The 18803-nt window shown below is 41.8% G+C and overlaps 1 protein-coding gene across 1 annotated transcript in view; it reads right to left on the reverse strand.

Annotated features, from left to right (window-relative positions):
• LOC119653405 (dual specificity mitogen-activated protein kinase kinase hemipterous-like) overlaps positions 1-18803 on the reverse strand; it is a 42372-nt gene that overhangs the window by 12206 nt on the left and 11363 nt on the right. The window contains exons 4-6 of the mRNA XM_038057969.1: positions 13629-13843; positions 13407-13553; positions 2972-3588 (exon numbers count right to left, since the gene is read on the reverse strand). Of these exons, the coding sequence (XP_037913897.1) occupies positions 2972-3588; positions 13407-13553; positions 13629-13843 (979 nt within the window). The remainder of the gene's footprint in view (positions 1-2971; positions 3589-13406; positions 13554-13628; positions 13844-18803) is intronic.

Raw genomic sequence — 18803 nt, forward strand, 5'->3', positions numbered from 1 at the left:
ACCGTGGACAAGTTAAGAATAGGGTGGATCCACGATGCATGTTGTGCGAGGGAAAAAAGGCAGTGGACGACCGGAATCTTGCAGGTAGTGGCAGATGCCCGGCATATAGAAGGAAGCTGAATCGCAAGCGGAAGGAGTTGGGAACATCAGGGGCCAAATCCTACTTGAAACCTTCGCGGAGCTGGACATTGTACTAGCCAACATTAGGGCTAGGATTGATCGTCGATCTGACTTATCTCAATACCTCGTTGACGAGAGGGATGCTGCGGCGGGTGAGTGAACACTACACCTACAGTTACCTCAGGCTATCTCTTTCGACATGAGAAACGGAGAAGGCGACAGTCGAATGCGTAACAGAACTAAAAAATCCAGAATAACTGGCTGGTTAACTGGAGCTTCCTAGGAGGAGACATTGCTGCTAGCTTCAGAAGAAGGGCGAGATCTAAAGGAAATGGCGTTGGAAAACGTCAGTCAGCTAGAATATCGGCAAATGGAGAAAAAATACTACCATCTTCGAATTAGCTATGCATTGAGGCAAATATGGACATGTGGGGCGCGTGGGGTTGTAATGAAAAAGATTCGTGGGCAAAAACCACTCCGCGTAATGTGCCCGCGACATTTGTTCAAAATAATTTCAATTCGTTTTTCCACAACACGAAAAAAACCGGACTTCATTCAGCCAACGGTTCAATAGGACGACTTCTCCATTCCCTGGGTGATCGATTGGGGATAATTAGCCTCCGATATGGGACAGGATTCCAAACATAGCCTTCAATTTCGCTGCTAAAATCAGGCCCACATAGTTCATAAGCATATTTGAAACCACTTCGTACACCCTCTTCATATCCCCCGATCGGTTTTTTAAAACACTTTGGGGAAGATTTGGAGAGTGATGTACAAGAGGCTACTTCCGTTCATCGAATTAGCAGACAGTAAGTGTGGTAAGTGCTGTGCGGTGGTGACACTAGATGTCAGAAATTCCTTTAATTCGACCAACTGGAATTGTACCTTTCGGAAAGAATATGTTGTGACGGCAACTGTACCCAAGGTCCCATATTGCTGTGCGACATAGAACGAAGTGCTTCAGTTTCGCATGCCAACAGGGGCAACGTTTTGCAGACGACCTGACGCTGGTAGTAGATGGAGACTACTAAAGACGTGGAAGTGCAACCATTCATGGCATTAACGCATGGCTACGACTGGTTGAACTTAATCTGGCGGAAAGACGAAAGTGGTCCTTATTACCAATTTCAAAGTCGACCATTAGATACCTGAAAGTAATGTTCAGCTTGAAGGGGCACTTGGACTATGTCGAGAAAAGATAGCAAACGCCAGTGCACCTCTAGCAAGTATGATCAACAATATTGAATGGCCAAAAGATAATCAGCGGTTGCTTATAGCAGGGTCAATGAAATTCAACTTTTGTCTGGGAAGAGCACCAGACACGTGATAGACTGATGAAGTGTAAGTTCGGTATACCGCCCAATCGCGGGAAAGATTCCCTTGGATCTCCCAGCGAATAAGGCGCACTTTTTCTACCACAGAAGGAGAAATTCCCCCGATGTGAATGCGGACTCCCGAAAGCCACTAGGAAGCAGCTATACAGAAAATGGCAGCAACGATGGAATAATTTCGGGAAAGGACGCTGGACCCTAACACCGATTCCGTACATTGAGAGATGGTTCGAGCGAAAACATGAAGAATTCCACCACTAATACCAAACACAGTTCCTTACGGGATACGGTACGCAGAAGAAGTACCTGTTTCGCTGTGGATTGGACAAGTGCCTTGACTGTCCCGAATGCGCCGCTACACGTGAGAGCCTGGAGTATGTTATGTTTCGTTGTCCGAGATTGACGGATGAAAGAGGGGGGTTAAACGATACCTCCAACGTAGTTATCGGACGCTATAATCTAGTGGATACGTGGAGCACAGTAAACGAAACAATACAAGAAAAGGAGGAACTGAACCGAGCTCGAAAAGCCCGACGGATGCGTAATTTAATCGTGCTGGTGTGAACCAGAGCTTTCCTCGGGAAGTAATACTTCATGGTGGGCTGGGAATAATTTGGAGACATCAACCTGGAGAGCTACTTAGGACATAGAACTGATAGATGAGAGTTATTCGCCTCTCAACAAATCCCAACCGAGCGCCCAGACAGTGTACTATATCTTTTCAGTAAAGGAAGCAAAAGAGTATTGGGGTGGATTTTGACGGTTACCTACCCAGCATGCTGAGTGGATTACCGATGAAGGCGCCCATCATGCCACAATGCCATTCATTAATTTTGCGGATGTTACAGCAGAGGAGGTTCGACGAGCCATAAACATCTCGAACAACTGGAGGAGTCCTGGATTGGATTTCTGTGCAGAATTTTTGGTATAAAAAGGTAAACTTTTTGATATAAAAAGTTTACCTGTATACACGGTCGGTTGGCACGCAACAGTCGTCCTGAAGAATTTCTACCTTTCAGGACCCCGGAGACGAACTATCGATTACTTGCTTACTAACCCTCTACAAATTTATAACGCTCGTACGCTAGAATATGGCGTTAATCTCCAAGCAAAGTCTATCAGATAAATTTAAAGGAAAATGCTTCTATGACGTTTCGAATTATTACTTAGGGCTTTGTAGATAAATATTTTCAGGTCAAATTTTCGTTCTTTTCCAATTAAAAAAACTAAGATCCCCAATATCTATAAGAAAGCTATTAAGTTTCGTTAAAATGCGCAACTACTAAAGTCCGTACAACGAATTATAAGTGGCAATAATCAGTTTTGAAGAAAATCTCCTCCAGGAAGTCGCAAACAAAATGGTGATTATCCACAAACGAAATGAGCACTGCCCTAAAACTACTCGCTGTACAAACACCATGCTATAAAGGTAGATAAGACTTCAATAATCCTAGACAAATAAAACTTCTCGCCGCAGTTTGTAAAATTCGATTTAGAAAAGTAAAAGAAAAACTCACCTAAACTACTAAGCATCGATTGCTTCTTTGGGCTTTCACCGTAAACAAAATTACCACTATCATGCTGCGTTGACTTGAAATCATTTTTACGTTGACCAAACGGTGATTTTATATACATTTTATTCATTTCACTAACAATATCTGCTTCGTCCTTATTATAGTCATTCATACCTTTCAGGCTATGATGCGATGACTGACCATAGCCATTTGTTGTAGGAATATCTCTTGGCAAGGGCTGATAAGCATATGACTTTGTAATTGGTTGTGGTAACGATGATGGCAACAAATTGCTTCCTGCCGATTGATGATTATTTGATATTGTAGTTTCGAATTTATTGGCATTGATTTGGTGCGGTTGACTATTGCTACTGAAGTTACTGCTATGCGTATTACTACTGCTGCTTAAAATATTTTGTTGTTGTGGCTGTTGTTGCGTTGTTTGTGGTTGTAATTGATTCGGATGGTGACTAATCTTATTGAAATTATTGCATTGATAGTTTGGTATTTGCGACGCTTTCATTTGCCCTAAACGATTATTCATTGTTGTTATTGTTGGAACTGTTGCTATTGATGCTGATGCGGATGATGATGTCTTTATTTCCGATAGAGATGTTTGTCTGGAAAAGGATTCGAAAATACATGTCAGATATTGTGGTAGCGAATTGCAAGATTGATTCCACTATTGTGAAAGCTAGGAGTAGTGAGTCCCATATTTAATACGTCCAGAATGATAAAATTAGGAGATAGCATTGCATTGTATTAGATATCAATTGATATATATTCACATTGAGCGTTTTATCAATATTAAGACGCTCACATTGGCGATTACATAATATAAAAGCAAGCATAAATACTTTATTTATTTAGCATGTAAATAATAGACTAGCAATAATCACAAACAGATACTATTTAAATAGAGCAGCTGGCTCCACATTTAGATATATACCATTTAGATTCATTTCTCATGTCACACCCCTAACAAAAGAGTAACAAGAAAGGACACAAGATAAAAGCGATCAATTTTTAAAATTGTTATAATCGATACAAAATAAAATTTTTGCTATGGAAAAATGGTCCACTTCCGTTGAATTTAATTGTATCATTCGTCGTGACAAAATAACAACTCCACCATGGTATTAACATAGTATGCTGGTCCCAAGCCCAGGTAAAGGAGGAGGATTTGAGGGAACGTACTCTGTACTATCCTCAGTAAAACAAAAATAAAGTGCTGAGATCAGGGAAAGAGATAAATAAGAGTATAGTTGGAATTATTCCACTATGCTAAATCCTACCTGATCTCTCTTGGTGACAGGTCCCGCGACAGGCCGACCAAGAAAATGCATACAATGTCGTTACAAACATGATGATCGGATTGAGTCACAAGCTTCGGAGAAATGCTAGGGCGTCCACCTCAGTCAACACAGGACGGCGTCAGGACGTAAGCAAGTTAGTCCGAACAAAACGAACAAATATGTGTCTGCACGCTAGATGTTGGTACCCTAACTGGAAAGACCGGGGAACTCGCAAGATCCCTTCGGAAAAGGCGCATTAATATTTGCGCTCTGCAAGAAACCCGATGGTCTGGTGCCAAAAGCTGCGACATTGAACGGGAACGCGGTCAAAATGGCTATAAACTTCTCTATTTTGGTAGCCCACACACTCAATACGATGTTGGCATTACCATCTCAGAAGGTTTTCATGATGCCATTAAAGAAGTCGAACGATTCGATGATCGACTGATGAACCTCACCATTATATAAACTGATCGCACTATTCACTTTTTCACTGCGTACGCAACATAGACAGGTCGACCTGATGCCGAGAAAGATGCCTTCTGGCAACTTCTCGATGAAAAGGCTTGTCCCGTGCCTGACGACTATATCATCGTTGCCGGCGACCTTTGGGTAACAAGGCAGACGGCAACAGGTACCATGGGGGGAAGGAGTTTGGAGCGCGCAATGAGGCTGGCGAGCGTATAATCGATCTTGCGGACACCCATGTACTTATGAATACATGGTTCATCAAACCATCTTCCTACATTTTATAGTGGGAATAGTAAATCGCTAGTTTACTATATTCTCATAAGACGCCGACATTTTACCACCGTCACTGATTGCAAAGCCGTTCCTTATGAGACCATCGCACCTCAACATGGACCGTTGATTGTCATCCTGCGAATTAAGTCCCCGATAAAACAGCGTGATTAAATGGTGGCGATTTCGTAAGAAAGAAGAAATGATCTCACGCGATTACCAACCATTACGAATGTGGACGAATCGTGGAACCAAATGAAAGACACGATCCACAAAGCGTCCTCTGCAACCCTCGGGGTCACCAAGGCAGGTAAGTGGTGCATCAACCAAGATACTTAGCTTTGGAATGGCGATGTTGAAATGAAGGTCCGTGAAAAGAAACTCCTCTACCACAAATTTCTTGACGATAAAACACTGGCCAATTTACAAATTTATAAAAATGCGGTTGCTGTCACCCGAGTGCACCATTACAAAAATCTGTACACTCGGGATGGCGAGAGAGATCTGTATCAACTTGCCAAAAGCCGAAGCGAACGCACACAGGATACCGAATACTTCTGTTGAGTTAATGACAAGAACGATACTTTGCTGTGCTGTTAGTCATGGAGAAACACCGTGAGAAGCATCGCCCTCTTTACATTGCATTTCTGGATCTAGAGAAAGCATTTGACCATGTGCCACACAAACTCATCTGGTATGCTCTACCACAACACACAGACAACAGAAGAACTCGTATGCTGGGTTCAATTGCTCTACCATGTTGCGAAAAGTAAAGTTCGAAGTATGGCGGGTGTATTAAAACCGCTTCGTGTCTCTGTTGGTGTTCATCAAAGAAGCACCCTCTTGTTATGAATACCGTAACACGGGACATCCAACGTCCAGAGCCCTATACACTACTTTATCCAGATGATGTTCTCCTAGCATATACTAGCAAAAACGATCTCGAGCAACTTGTCCAAAAGTGGAATGATTGCCTTATGCAACACGATCTTAGATTGAATCTGAATAACACTGATTTTTTGACGACCGATCCCCATGAAACAGGCACAATCACTGTCAGCGGGAGTGATCTGCCCAGAACTGAGCGATCTAAATACCTCGGATCAACGCTATCAGCCAATGGAGAACTGCGCTATGAAACTGTTTCACGCATTAATGCAACTCTCAAATCTAAAATTTACCGGAATGTAGTCTCTCCTGTCGTTCTCTATGGTTTTGAGTGTTAGCCGACTATAAAAGACAATGAACGGCGCCTTGCGGTAATGACGAAGATGTTGCGTTGGACTAGTGGCGTGACACGTTTTCATCACATCCGAAATGAGGATATCCGCGATTGATATGGAGTTGCAGCGAGAAAGGCGTCTTCGATGGTACGGTCACGTAATTCGCGCCAATGAGAATTCATTTGCCAAGATTGGTCTGAACATCGAAGTCGATGGTAAACCACCAAAAAGCCGGCCGAAACAACGGTGGTTTGATACACTGGATGGGGATTTAAAAGCCTCGAGATTGCTTGCAGATCAGGCATTTGATAAAATAAAATGATGAAACTGATCACGACGAAAAAGAACATACATACATATTTTCTTAGTGTTCATAATTCAATGGACAGATATTGTACTCTAAACAAAACAATCATTTACTAGTGGCACAAATGGTTTAGATACGCTCGTTTATTTTTCTGATCCTAATGAACGTAGTGGTAAGCCATCGACATCGAAAACCGACGAACACATCGACAACATAAATAGCAAGTTGGTCAACAACGGCAAAGTTATCATCAGAGAGATGGTGGAGGCCCCGAACATTGCTTATGCATTTTCTATTAATGATTTACGTCTCAGTACGGTTGGTGCCAAAAGAATTGAATTTCTTGCAAAAAAGGAGCCGCGTTGACATCGCAAAAAGCATGATTTTCAAGGCTGAGCCCAATCCAGCATTCATCAAATGAATCACGCACAAACGATGCTAACGGTTTTCATCGATTACATGCGTCATGAATTTTTGTTAGAAAGGTAGTGAGTAAGGAGTATAATTTGGGAGTTATGAGACGTTTGCGTGAAGCAATTCGTCAAAAACGAAAGGATTTGTGGGTAAATAACTTGTGGACTTTGTACCACAATAACGCCCTGGCCGACAATGTTATGATTTGAACAAAGGCAGGTATTTAAAATTATTGTTTTCCCAAGGCCGCGAAATTAATCTCGATTGGTTTTATCACACAGTTTTTTCTCGAGGGTTTGAAAATGGTGAGGTGGTTGTCATTGTTATAAAAGCAAAAGCGGAAGCACTTTGAGTTTCTTTCGTTTTCCGAAGAATGAAACAATTTGCGAAGACTGGAGAAAACTTGGTAAAAAATGTAGGAGGATCGACTTCAAAAACACTCGTGTGTGTTCAAAACATTTTCTGCAAGACGATTATAAGCTCGTAGACATACTTCTGGAGGCTTTGCAAAGCAAAAGGCGATTAAAGGACGACGCTTTTTCGAGCCAGTATTTACGGCAGCAGGGTAATTAAAGCGACAGATCCAAAAGTATAAAGCTCAGGAGACAAAAAAGGTGGTACAAGATGCTATATAATCTTTTGAGAGGTAAGATGTCATTCAATTTGAAGATGAAATTTATCCGAATACAGAGATGCGTTAGTGAGGATATTTCTTCTGCTATTTCTTTTTACTCTGCTGGACCGTGAGCATACGGGCTTTCATACAAGAGAAAAGTAGCACTGCCGATACTAAAGAAATAGGCTTCAAATAATAATAATAATCGTTGGCGCAACAATCCATGTTGGATCAGGGCCTTGAAGTATGTTAGAGCACTTCATTCAAGACCGTAACGGTACACTAGGAGGCAATGTGGTCAGCATTGCGCTCGCCCGAGATTATTACCCTGATTTGACTCAGGTACTCATTCACAGCTGAGTCGACTGGTATCCGACGTCAAATCACGGTACAAATTCCACTGCCACCAGTGAGATTTGAACCGCGACCTTCCGTACGACAGCCTTGCGCTCTAACCACTCAGCTATCCGGACACATAGGCTTCAAAGATAAAACTAAATCCTGGAATTGTGGATTTTATGCTGCAACTACTATCAAAATCAAAGTATATTAAGAAACGACTGCGTGTTTTATCTTGAAGATCAGAAATACTTTTGAGTATAATAAGACCAACGATTGGCACTCTTGTCGTGTTTTTGCGAATATATAAAGGAGCGTTTTCCACTTGTTACCACTTTCAGTCACGATGCTGCGTGCATCTGATGATTTCCCTCTGCCCTCGACGAAACCGTTAGTCCCTATTTTTGAGTGTTTGGGTGCTATGCCCCAAACGAGGGGTCCATGGACCAAAAAACGTGAGAATAAATTGCTCTTCATTTGGTCCGGTCCAACATCAAGTGGATGTGGACTTAGGATCTCTCATTATCCTAAACTATTATCTAGTTTTGGTCTAGCTAAGGCTCAAACTATTGGCGGTCTAACTTGGATATAATTCGCAACATTGTCGTGTTTTTGAGAATATATTAAGGAGCGTTTTCCACCTGTTGCCACTTTCCCTCACGCTGCTCCCAGGGCAGAGGTGAGGCAGCGTCTGATGAGTTGCCTCTGCCCTGTACGACACCGTTAATTCCTATTTCCAACGACTGAGTTTTACATGTATATAAATATGTACAAGTTGCTATAAACATTGGAAGCAAATCATATATTCCGATTACGATTGTGCTACGACCGCTTCAATATTTGTACATATAGTTGAGAGACTACGGAGTATTAATTTCACTGTTGTAACTGTATTTTCAGATATGGAACTCACAAATGTAGCATTACGTAGAGAACTTGTCGTGAATGAAGATAAGCCATGGTTTGAAACTTCACCAGATAAAAAAATTTCTTCTTCTTTGATGTGCCGCATCTTATAAAATTACTATGAAATCATCTCTGGCTCTATGGAGCATTCTTCTCTCCAACGCGACCAAGAGTTCGTAATTTTTCTTGCTAAGAGCCCAAGTTTCCGAAGAATACATGAGGGCTGGCAAGATGATTGTCTTGTACAGTAAGAGCTTTGACCCTATAGTAAGACGTTCCGAGCGGTACAGTTTTTGTAAGCTGAACTAGGCTCTGCTGGCTGACAACAACCGTGCGCGGATTTTATCATCGTAGCTGTTATCGGTTGTGATTCTCGACTCTAGATAGGAGAAATTAACAACGGTCTCAAAGTTGTAGTCTCTTATCTTTATTCTTCCCGTTTGACCAGTCCGGTTTGATGTTGTTGGTTGGTTGGTTTTTGGGGCTGACGAGGGCCACCATATATTTTGCCTTGTCTTCATTGATGTGCAGCCCAAGATCTCGCGCTGCCTGCTCGATCTGAGTGAAGGCAGTTTGTACGTCTCGGGTCGATCTTCCCATGATGTCGATATCGTCAGCATAGACCAGTAGTTGGGTGGACTTAAAGAGGATTGTACCTCTTGCATTTACCTCCGCATCATGGATCACTTTCTCGAGGGCCAGGTTAAAGAGGACGCATGATAGGGCATCCCCTTGTCCTAGACCGTTGTTGATATCGAATGATCTCGAGAGTGATTCTGCTGCTTTTATCTGGCTTCGCACATTGGTCAGGGTCAGCCGAGTCCGTCTTATCAATTTCGTCGGGATACCGAATTCTCTCATGCCCGTGTACAGTTTTACCCTGGCTATGCTATCATAGGCGGCTTTAAAGTCGATGAAGGGATGGTGCAACTGATGACCATATTCCAACAGTTTTTCATCGCTTGCCGCAAAGAGAAAGTCTGATTTGTTGCTGATTTGCCTGGAGTGAAGCCTCTTTGGTATGGGTCAATGATGTATGGGGCTATCCGACCTAGCAATAGCATACCAAATTGGAATTTCGAAATCGAATATCTCTGAGACTTTCATAACTTTCCTTTAGCCATAATAGTGTCAGAGATATAAGATGTTGATTAAATCTCACTACACATAATATCGGTCTGAGTGATATCATCAGCAATTTGACGTTTCGTATTGATATTAGCTTGTCTAGTCTGTGTACACTGGAGAGAGAGAGACGTAGAGAAGTTCCCATAAAGATGGATTTTCAGAGCATGCTTTACGGTGCATTGCAAGAACTTTCTGCCAGCTTTGGATCAATTACATTCCACCGCTGTGAATAGCCAAAAATTCAACTCATTTGTAAAAAATAAATTTGGCCCAATCGTGGTAAATATTTTCTTGGATTGCAATATTTTTTAAACCCGTTTTTCTTAGAGTAAAAATTGTCTAGCAATACTCTTATCTTTCAACTTATAGTCAACAAGTTGTACCCTGTAACCTGTTGTATTGGTAGGACTACCTGCAATATGAAGGGAGACGCAGAAATCGTGACGCTCAGTTGCGGCTGATACAGATGTGAATGTTATAATTTTACAATTTTCACTTTGAAAATTATTTTGAATTTTTCACACAGTTCAGGATACACAAAAAAGAATATCATTAAAATGGCGCTGTTGTGGTCAATTGAAATACATTAAATGGCGAAAAGACTCTGCATTAATACTCATTTATAGAGAATTTTTTCCTTTTTTTTTAAACATAAACTTTATCGGACACAATGAGCGCGAACAGTTTTTATATATTGTCGAACATTTCATCAAAGCTTGGTTTGACACTCAAATGGCAGCGATCAATATTTCAGATAGTCTGCCATGAGCAACAAAACCCCTCAAACTTTGTTCCATTGCTTGCAGTGCAAATAAGTGAGTGCTTATATCATACATTTTCAATGCAGGTAAAGTTAGTAAAGCGTTACTAAATTATCTACAGAAAATAAGAGAACCAAAAAAAATAAATAAAATGCGGAAAGGAGTTCGAGACTATCATTCCGGTGCAGAAAGGGTTAGTAGGAGAGTATACAACGAGCATGTTTATGTAGTAGATGAGGGTGCATATGATTTTGATTTGTGTATTGTGCATTTTAGTGTTATTTACATGAGGAACTAAACATATTCCATTATTATTTGAAATTAAACAAAATGTAATAAAAATACTTACTGAAAAGGGGGGTATTAAGAACTAAGTAACCTACAAATAAATGAAAAAAATCAATCAGGGGAAACGTAACAATAACAACAAAACAAACTGTAATTATTTTGTTGATTCGCTTGATTAATCAGATCATGTTATAGGGTGTGTATATTTGTATGCATGGAGAGTATAATGCGTGTGTAGTGTCGTATTGAGAGAAGTCCTTTTTCACTTAACCCCGTCGAAAGGTATCCTGCATCTTGCACCGTAGAGAAATATCGAAAACGGTAAATCAAGCAACGACGATTAGATAATGATTCAAAGCCCTACATCATAAATTCAAGGATGAACTGGGACTTGCCTCCAATAAGTAAAAATTTTAATATAAAAACCGTTGGTTGGTGTTAGCCTAGCCGTAGAAAGTTAGAGATTAGAAAAAGGGGAAAGAGTCGTTATTTTAGAGTTGAATTGAGACTGGGTATGAAAAGCAATACCTGAACCTGTTATTGAAAATAATTTTATGAGAAATGTTCCAAAAGATTTCCTAACATATATAGTCCTGCCATAAATATATTCGTTTCCTTTTTAACAAAAGTATCTTCGAGTGTCGGATTTACTCTAAGCAACTGCAACATGGGGATAATATAGGGTTGGGGAAAAAGAAATGTATTTTGTCAATAGATGGCGACCTTTGTCTTGTACTTATCGCATCGGGTCATACTATAAGGCGAATGGAAGACGACAATCTGTGCTACAAGTGTCTCTATGACAGTGTTGTGATCGTACGTTTCAGTCTCAAGTTATAGGGTGTCAAAGATGGAGTCCATCAAGCAAGAAATTCGTCATATTTTACGTTTTTACTACCCGAGGGGTAAAAATGCAACGAAGGCGTCCGAAAAAATTTGTGAAGTTTATGGGCCCGATACTGTAACGATTCGTACAGCACAGCGTTGGTTCGATCGATTTCGTTCTGGTATAGTGTATGTCGAAGATACACCCCGTACTGGTAGGCCAATTGATGAAATCATCCAAGTAGACCGGCATGTGAGCATTCGCTCGATTGGACCAGGAACTGGGTATAGACCATAAAACCGTTTGGAACCATTTGGAAAAGATTGTATTCCAAAAAAAGCTGAATGTTTGGGTGCCATACGAGTTGACGCAAAAAAAATTTCTTGGACCGAATCAACACCAGCGATGCACTGCTGAAACTGAACGAATTCGACCCATTTTTGGATCGGATGGTGCCTGGTGATGAAAAGTGGATCACGTACGACTACCTCAAGTGAAAAAAATCGTGGTCGATGCGCGGCGAGCCAGCCTAAACCATCGCCGAGCACGGATTGACGACCAGGAAGGTTTTGCTGTGTATTTGGTGGGATTGGAAGGGAATCATCCACTATGAGCTGCTCAACTATGGCCAGACCCTCAATTCGGTCCTCTACTATGAGCAACTCGACCGTTTGAAGCAAGCGATTAACCAGAAGCTACTATCGCACCCGCCGTATAGTCTGGACCTGGCACCAAGTGATTACCATCTTTTCTGGTCCATGCAAAACGCTCTTGGTGCTACTAAGTTGGCCTCAAAAGAGGCTTGCGAAAACTGGCTGTCTGAGTTTTTTGCAAATGAGGGGAGGTTTTATAAGGGGGGATAATGAAGTTGCCTTCTAAATGGTAACAAGTTTGCGAACAAAACGGCGCATACCGGATAATTCTAATTATGTGAAATGAAGCGTCAAATTTCGATTACAAATACGACATTTCTTTTTCCCCCAACCTAATACTAATAAATGTAATAAAACGGGTTACCTTTCCTTCAAAGATGTGTCTAATAACGAAATTTGAAAATATGGAATGTCCGATCAAAACAAAAATGGTTTGTGACTAGCAATTTGGTTCATTTCCTCTGAGACCTTCTCTATTTGTATCTATTTCTACTACATTATCGAGTACTAAATTTTTATTTGTCAATTCGAATGACAACCTAACACTATAAAACCGAAACTATCTCTTTTTATTACGTCAGTACACTTCTAAATGTTTTTAAAATGTGAGATTACATGCAAAAACTCTTTCCTTTCTTTGCCAGTTAAGTAGAAAGAAATCAAAAATGTCAAGGGAATGGGGCAAACATATCACGGTTATTCTAACTCTACAACATTTCATGTTACGCTAACACTAAGAAATTAGTCTCCACTTTGGTCGGTGCATATCAGGAGAAAATTTCTACGAAGGAAAGAAATTATAATAAAAAGATAAAATCAAATTCAGAAAGAAAATAACAAAATGGAAGAAGAAAACCTTCTGTTTATTTGTAGAACGATAACGGCAAAGGGGAAAATACGAGTTGTAATCTATTCAAAGGAATATCACATGCATACCTTACCTGCGTTGTGGCGGTACTTTACCAGTTCGTTCTAGAACTGATTGAAACCATGCTGCTACGTCTACGAATTTCTTTTCGTAGATTTTAATAAAAGATTGTTCTAAAAGTTCCGGATATTTAGGACGAGATTGATGATCTTTTTTCAAACTGAGAAGATACAAGTTAGACACAATTGAAAACAAATATTTAGAGAAAAATAAGAGAAATAAGACATTTACTTACCATTTGCTAACAAATTCATTAAATTCTCTACTAAATCCTCTATCTTTAGGTAAACATGGCGGATCTGATTCTAGAACTTTTGTAAGTACTTCAAAGTCTGTTTTACAACCTTCGTAGGGCGATGATGCTGTTGCTAATTCTACTATTGTTATGCCTAATGACCAGACATCAGCTCGTATGTCGTATTCAGGTTTTTTGGGATCTATTCGTTCGGGCTGAAAAATAGAATGTTTAGGAATAAGGTATCACATTTTTTATCACTCTATTTTGAAATCTTTCCAGTGCAAAAATATAATGAGCATTTCAAACAATAAAACTAAGAAGACACATTGAGCGAGGCTGCCAAAATAAGTGATTTCACTGTCAGCGACTGATTGGCAAGGAGAAAAAGAATATTCAGAAGGATTGGATTTAAGCGATTTTAGAAGGTATTCGATAGCGATAATGGTGGGAGGTTCATGGATCTCTGCAACTTCTACCGCCTCGTCATTGGTGGTACATTGTTCTAGCACATAGCCTGCCATAAGGTCCGTTGGATTTCAACTGACCGACGCCGTACGAGCAATCAGATCGACCCCTTCAAGATCAACGGTAGATTTAGGAGTTGTCTTCTGGATGTGCGTAAGGATCATCATCTGATGGTCGCTGACGATCGCTTGCGTGTTGTATTTGCCACTTCTTGCAGGGTTGGGAAGCTGCAAACTGCTTGTACGACCCAGCTGTAGCTCGACCGAACGGCCAATCTACTGAGTAACCCACCTGAGAATATCGATAAGCATTGGCCCGCCATCAAAACTGTTCTTTTCTGGGGTGCTGCACAGGGCGTCCACGACCATGTCCCGAAAGAACGTCATAAGATCTGGCTGACTGCGGAGTCATGGAAGCGGATCGATGAACGGAAGGGGCTGAAGGCTCTACTGACCCTGCGAGTGATGTTGGGTGTGACGCGCTCGAACACCGATACCGACCGAAAACCTGAGAAGTTCAGCATAGCGAATGCCGTGATTTGCTATTGCGCTGGTCAGGGAAGCGGAAGATGCGCAGATCGCAAAGATTTCAGAACTGTATACCGCATCACGAAAGAGCTTGCATGTGGTCGCAAATTTTTCGATGATCCTGTAAAGGACGTCAACGGTAGACTTCTCATCCGCGATGATCAACAATTTAAGAGGTGGAAAGAACATTACATCAGAATCCTTCACCGTATTACATCCGGTGAGGTCCCTCATCTTGCGGATGAAATTGCTAGTCACCGTAATATGGGGATACGGACTGTTCTTCCGAGCAGAAGAGAAATCATTTCGGCCATCAATGCACTTAAACGAAGTAAAGCCGCTGGGCTTGACAGTTTCCCCGCAGAGTTATTTATCACTGCACCTGTAGTTACTGCAGATCTGCTGCTTCCACTCGTACGAAAATCTTAGGAATCCAGAAACGCATTAAAGAGCATCTCGAAAGCTTGATCGACAGAGAGCAGGCTAGGTTCCGCTCCGAATTCTCCGGCATCGACCACATCAACACCCTACGGATCATTTTGGAACACTTGCTCTTCATCGATTTCGAAAAGGCTTTCGATAGCGTGAAGACAGAGTGTATTGGAGGTGCTCTACGTAGGAGGGGCATTCCGGAGAAAATATAATAGCTATTATCAAAGCTATATATGATGGCGCAAAATGCCACGTGTAAACCGAGGCAAAATCTTGGAAGATAAGGTCCAAAGCGGAGTTCCGCAGGGCTGCATCCTGTCACCGATATTATTTTTTTCTTCTTATCGGCGACGTTCTTCAAGCTGCCTTGTCCAGAGGATATTGAGGAATTCAATGGACAATGATACCTTTCCTCAAACCCCTCGACTATGCTGATGACATCTGTTTGCTCTCTCACCGGGTCATGGACTTTGATCAAATGGCTCTGAAATTGGGAAGAGAGGCAAGTAGAGTTGAACCTGACGATAAACACTATCAAAACCAAAGTTCACAGTCTGGCGAGTCATCACACTCTTCCAACCTTAATAGCCAGAACATCGACAGCGGCGATTATAGTATAGTATATCTAGGAAGCGTGGTTTCTGCCGACGGCGGCACTGAACTAGATGTTGCTATATGGGAGTAGCAGATGGAAGATGAACTCCAGTGTTACTCAAAAACTACAAGCGCTACAATGCCTGCCTGCGTCGTATCATCCGCGTATGCTGGACGGACACTATCTCAAATGAAGAAATGGTTCGGCGCACAGCCCTGGCACTCATATGGAATGTGATATGAAGACGAAAGTGACAGTGGATAGGTCACACATTAAAAAGGGGCGACAATTGCATTGCGGGCTATGACATGCAGTAGAATCCACTCTCCCAAGAATGCGAGCGTCTCGGAAAGTCGTGGGGGAGTTGAAGCGCATTTCAGGTAACCGCGGGCGATGGCGCGTAAGTGTCGCTGACTGCTATACCCCACCAAGGAGTGAAAAGCAATCATATATATGCAATGCAAACAAATGTGCAGCCATCCGTAGTTCACCAAAGGAATGGAGTAGCTGGCCGAGATTGCCAGAAACAATCAGAAGGCAAGCAACACCTGCGACTGTTAACGGACATTCTCTTAATGTCAGGTAGGGGACAGCTGAAAGCGGCGATGTCGATTTAAAAACAAAAAGTCTGCCATTTTTTTCTTGGCTTAATCTAAACATTTAGACCAACTGCATTTAACCGTTTGTACTTTGTGAGTAATATACATCGGAGACTAGTAAGGAATATATCTTTAGCGATTAATATTGCACATTCCATGATGTGAATGTCGTCAGCGAAACCTACTATTCTATTTATAATTGTTTTGGAGAAATTTTAAATCGATTAAAGCTCCTGGACAGGGTTGAAAACTATGCGGGCCACTCTATTATCCCATGGAAATTCCAGGTCCGACGGGAATCACCTTCTTCCTTTCCCCCTATTCTTAAGCCTAAGCAACTATAATTATGCCACATATCTCCTTCTTTCGGCATCATCCTCACTTGTGCCATACTGCACTGGACGTTTTGTAAGAAAATTAAGGTGCCTAAAATTTTACGTTGAACTTATCATCACTCCCACATTGTCCGGCTTATGATTAGTGTGTGATTATGTGATTTATTGTTTGGATTTTCTACCTCGCGAATTTCTGGCTTCGACGTTCATAAGATGTTTTGGAACCACAACTAATGCTATATTCAGAAGGTTGAGTTGTGTTTTGCTATATGATGCTGTATACTCTCTTAATTCGTTCTGTTGTTTTGGAGTGGCCCTTCTTCCGGGCTATCGGCAAAAGCAACGAAGCAACTGCGACTATCAATCGTCGCTAGGAACTTCTCACCTCTGGTTTTAGTTGCTCCAATTTGATGCTTTCCGTACATCTATACATTTTCAGTCAATTTCAAAGTTTCAATAATAAGACCGCTTTACAGAAAATAGACCACCAAGATATTACCTGTTCCAGCACTTTCCCCAAAATGCTTAAAGGATTTATACCCCCATAAGACGATGGATTACCTGGAGGTCAACAAACTTCCACTCACGCCTTATCTTCACAGCAACTATTTTACTATTATTTCCTACCTCCTACTCCTATTATGAGATCCCAATATCTTTGCAGACAGCTCTGAGTACTTTTCAGCGGAGCTCATTGTTTAGCAAATTTGCATGTATATTTGTGGGGGATGCTGCTGAATCAACACCAACAGCTCAACTACCAAACCATATCTCTACCTCCACGTGGTGAACATTGGGAGTTCTTTTTCAACGAAAAGCTACAGACGAAGAAGGATGAACGCGAGTCTCCCGCGCCTAACAACGGGACAAATTGTACCAACTGGTTCTCCAGGTGAGGGTTCAGTAGAGCTGAACCCTACACGAAAAACAAAATGAAACCTGTTGTTATCGGCTTTGAAAACATAAGCGTTTGTGATCGCTTAATCCGTATTGAAACGGATGATCCGGCGCGGAAAGTCTATAAGGGCAATATCTATGGTAGAAAAAGAATACGAGATAGACCCTGCCTCAGATGGAGCGATGGCGTAGGGCAGGACGACAGACAGCTTTTAGGGATATTGAAACCGCCAAATAAATTGAAGAAAGAAAAATAATTTGACCTCTAAACATTTAATTAATATTTGGAAACGAATCGTATGGATAATACTGTCCCAGAAACCTTCGGGCGTATAATATCGGATAAAAATAAATTAAACTTTTTTATGCGACTAAAGAACTAAGCGCTCCGCATCAATAATACATGTCCCCACAGGGTTCTTCTTTGTAATCAACGGTTTCTCTGATGGATTGGAAAACATTATGACGAAAGCATGAGCGTTGAAGCGATAAAAAAGGTAGTTTTGCATGGAAGGTTTCGATCGAAAAGAACTGAGAAACAGGATGTAAAGGAGGTGGGTTAATAATCAAAACGATAGGGGAGGGGGGAGAGAACGACTAGAACTACCGTACACGATGCTTCAAGAGAAATAGCAACATTTTTGCGATTGAAGAAACACGAATGAAAGTGACTGCAGAGTACCGGGGGACTTCCTTGCAACGCAGAATCACATCCTCGCCAATCCACCATCGTTCGTAGAAAGTTTGCGACGCCTCACTCAGGCCACCAAACCGATCCCTGCATGCAGACACGTCGCTCTACACAAGCCCTTCATATTTAAAGATATGCAGAACTACACCTACGTGTTTAAACGGGTCGATACGGTAAAAAAGCCATTGGAGTCGCCATATTCAGGACCACACAAAGTACTGCGTCGAATCAGCGATCGAGTTTTCATAATCGATATCAACGGACAAGGACGATCCTACTCCACCGACTCGTTGAAGCCAGCGTTCGTGGAGTCCTCCGACCTACCTAAGACGGACAAATCGAAGTTCCCATCGCCTCCGAACTCCCCAACCAATCGACAGTCCTCGTCACAACCAACGCCAACGGACCAAGCTACAGTGAAACGCGTTACGTTCTGCTCGCATCCTGCGATCAACACTGAGCGGGGGCTGGTTGTGGAGTTTGAACTGGATGCGACATACCTGCCACCGTCGCGACGCAGGCAACTGCTTAAGCCATACACTGAACCGGCCACGAAACACGCGCGACCGTCACGGGGCGAGCAACTATTTAAGCCACGCTCTGAACCAGATACGAAGCATGCGCCACCATT

This window comes from Hermetia illucens, chromosome 4 (genome assembly GCF_905115235.1).
Source record: "Hermetia illucens chromosome 4, iHerIll2.2.curated.20191125, whole genome shotgun sequence".
Taxonomy (NCBI): Eukaryota; Metazoa; Arthropoda; class Insecta; order Diptera; family Stratiomyidae; genus Hermetia; species Hermetia illucens.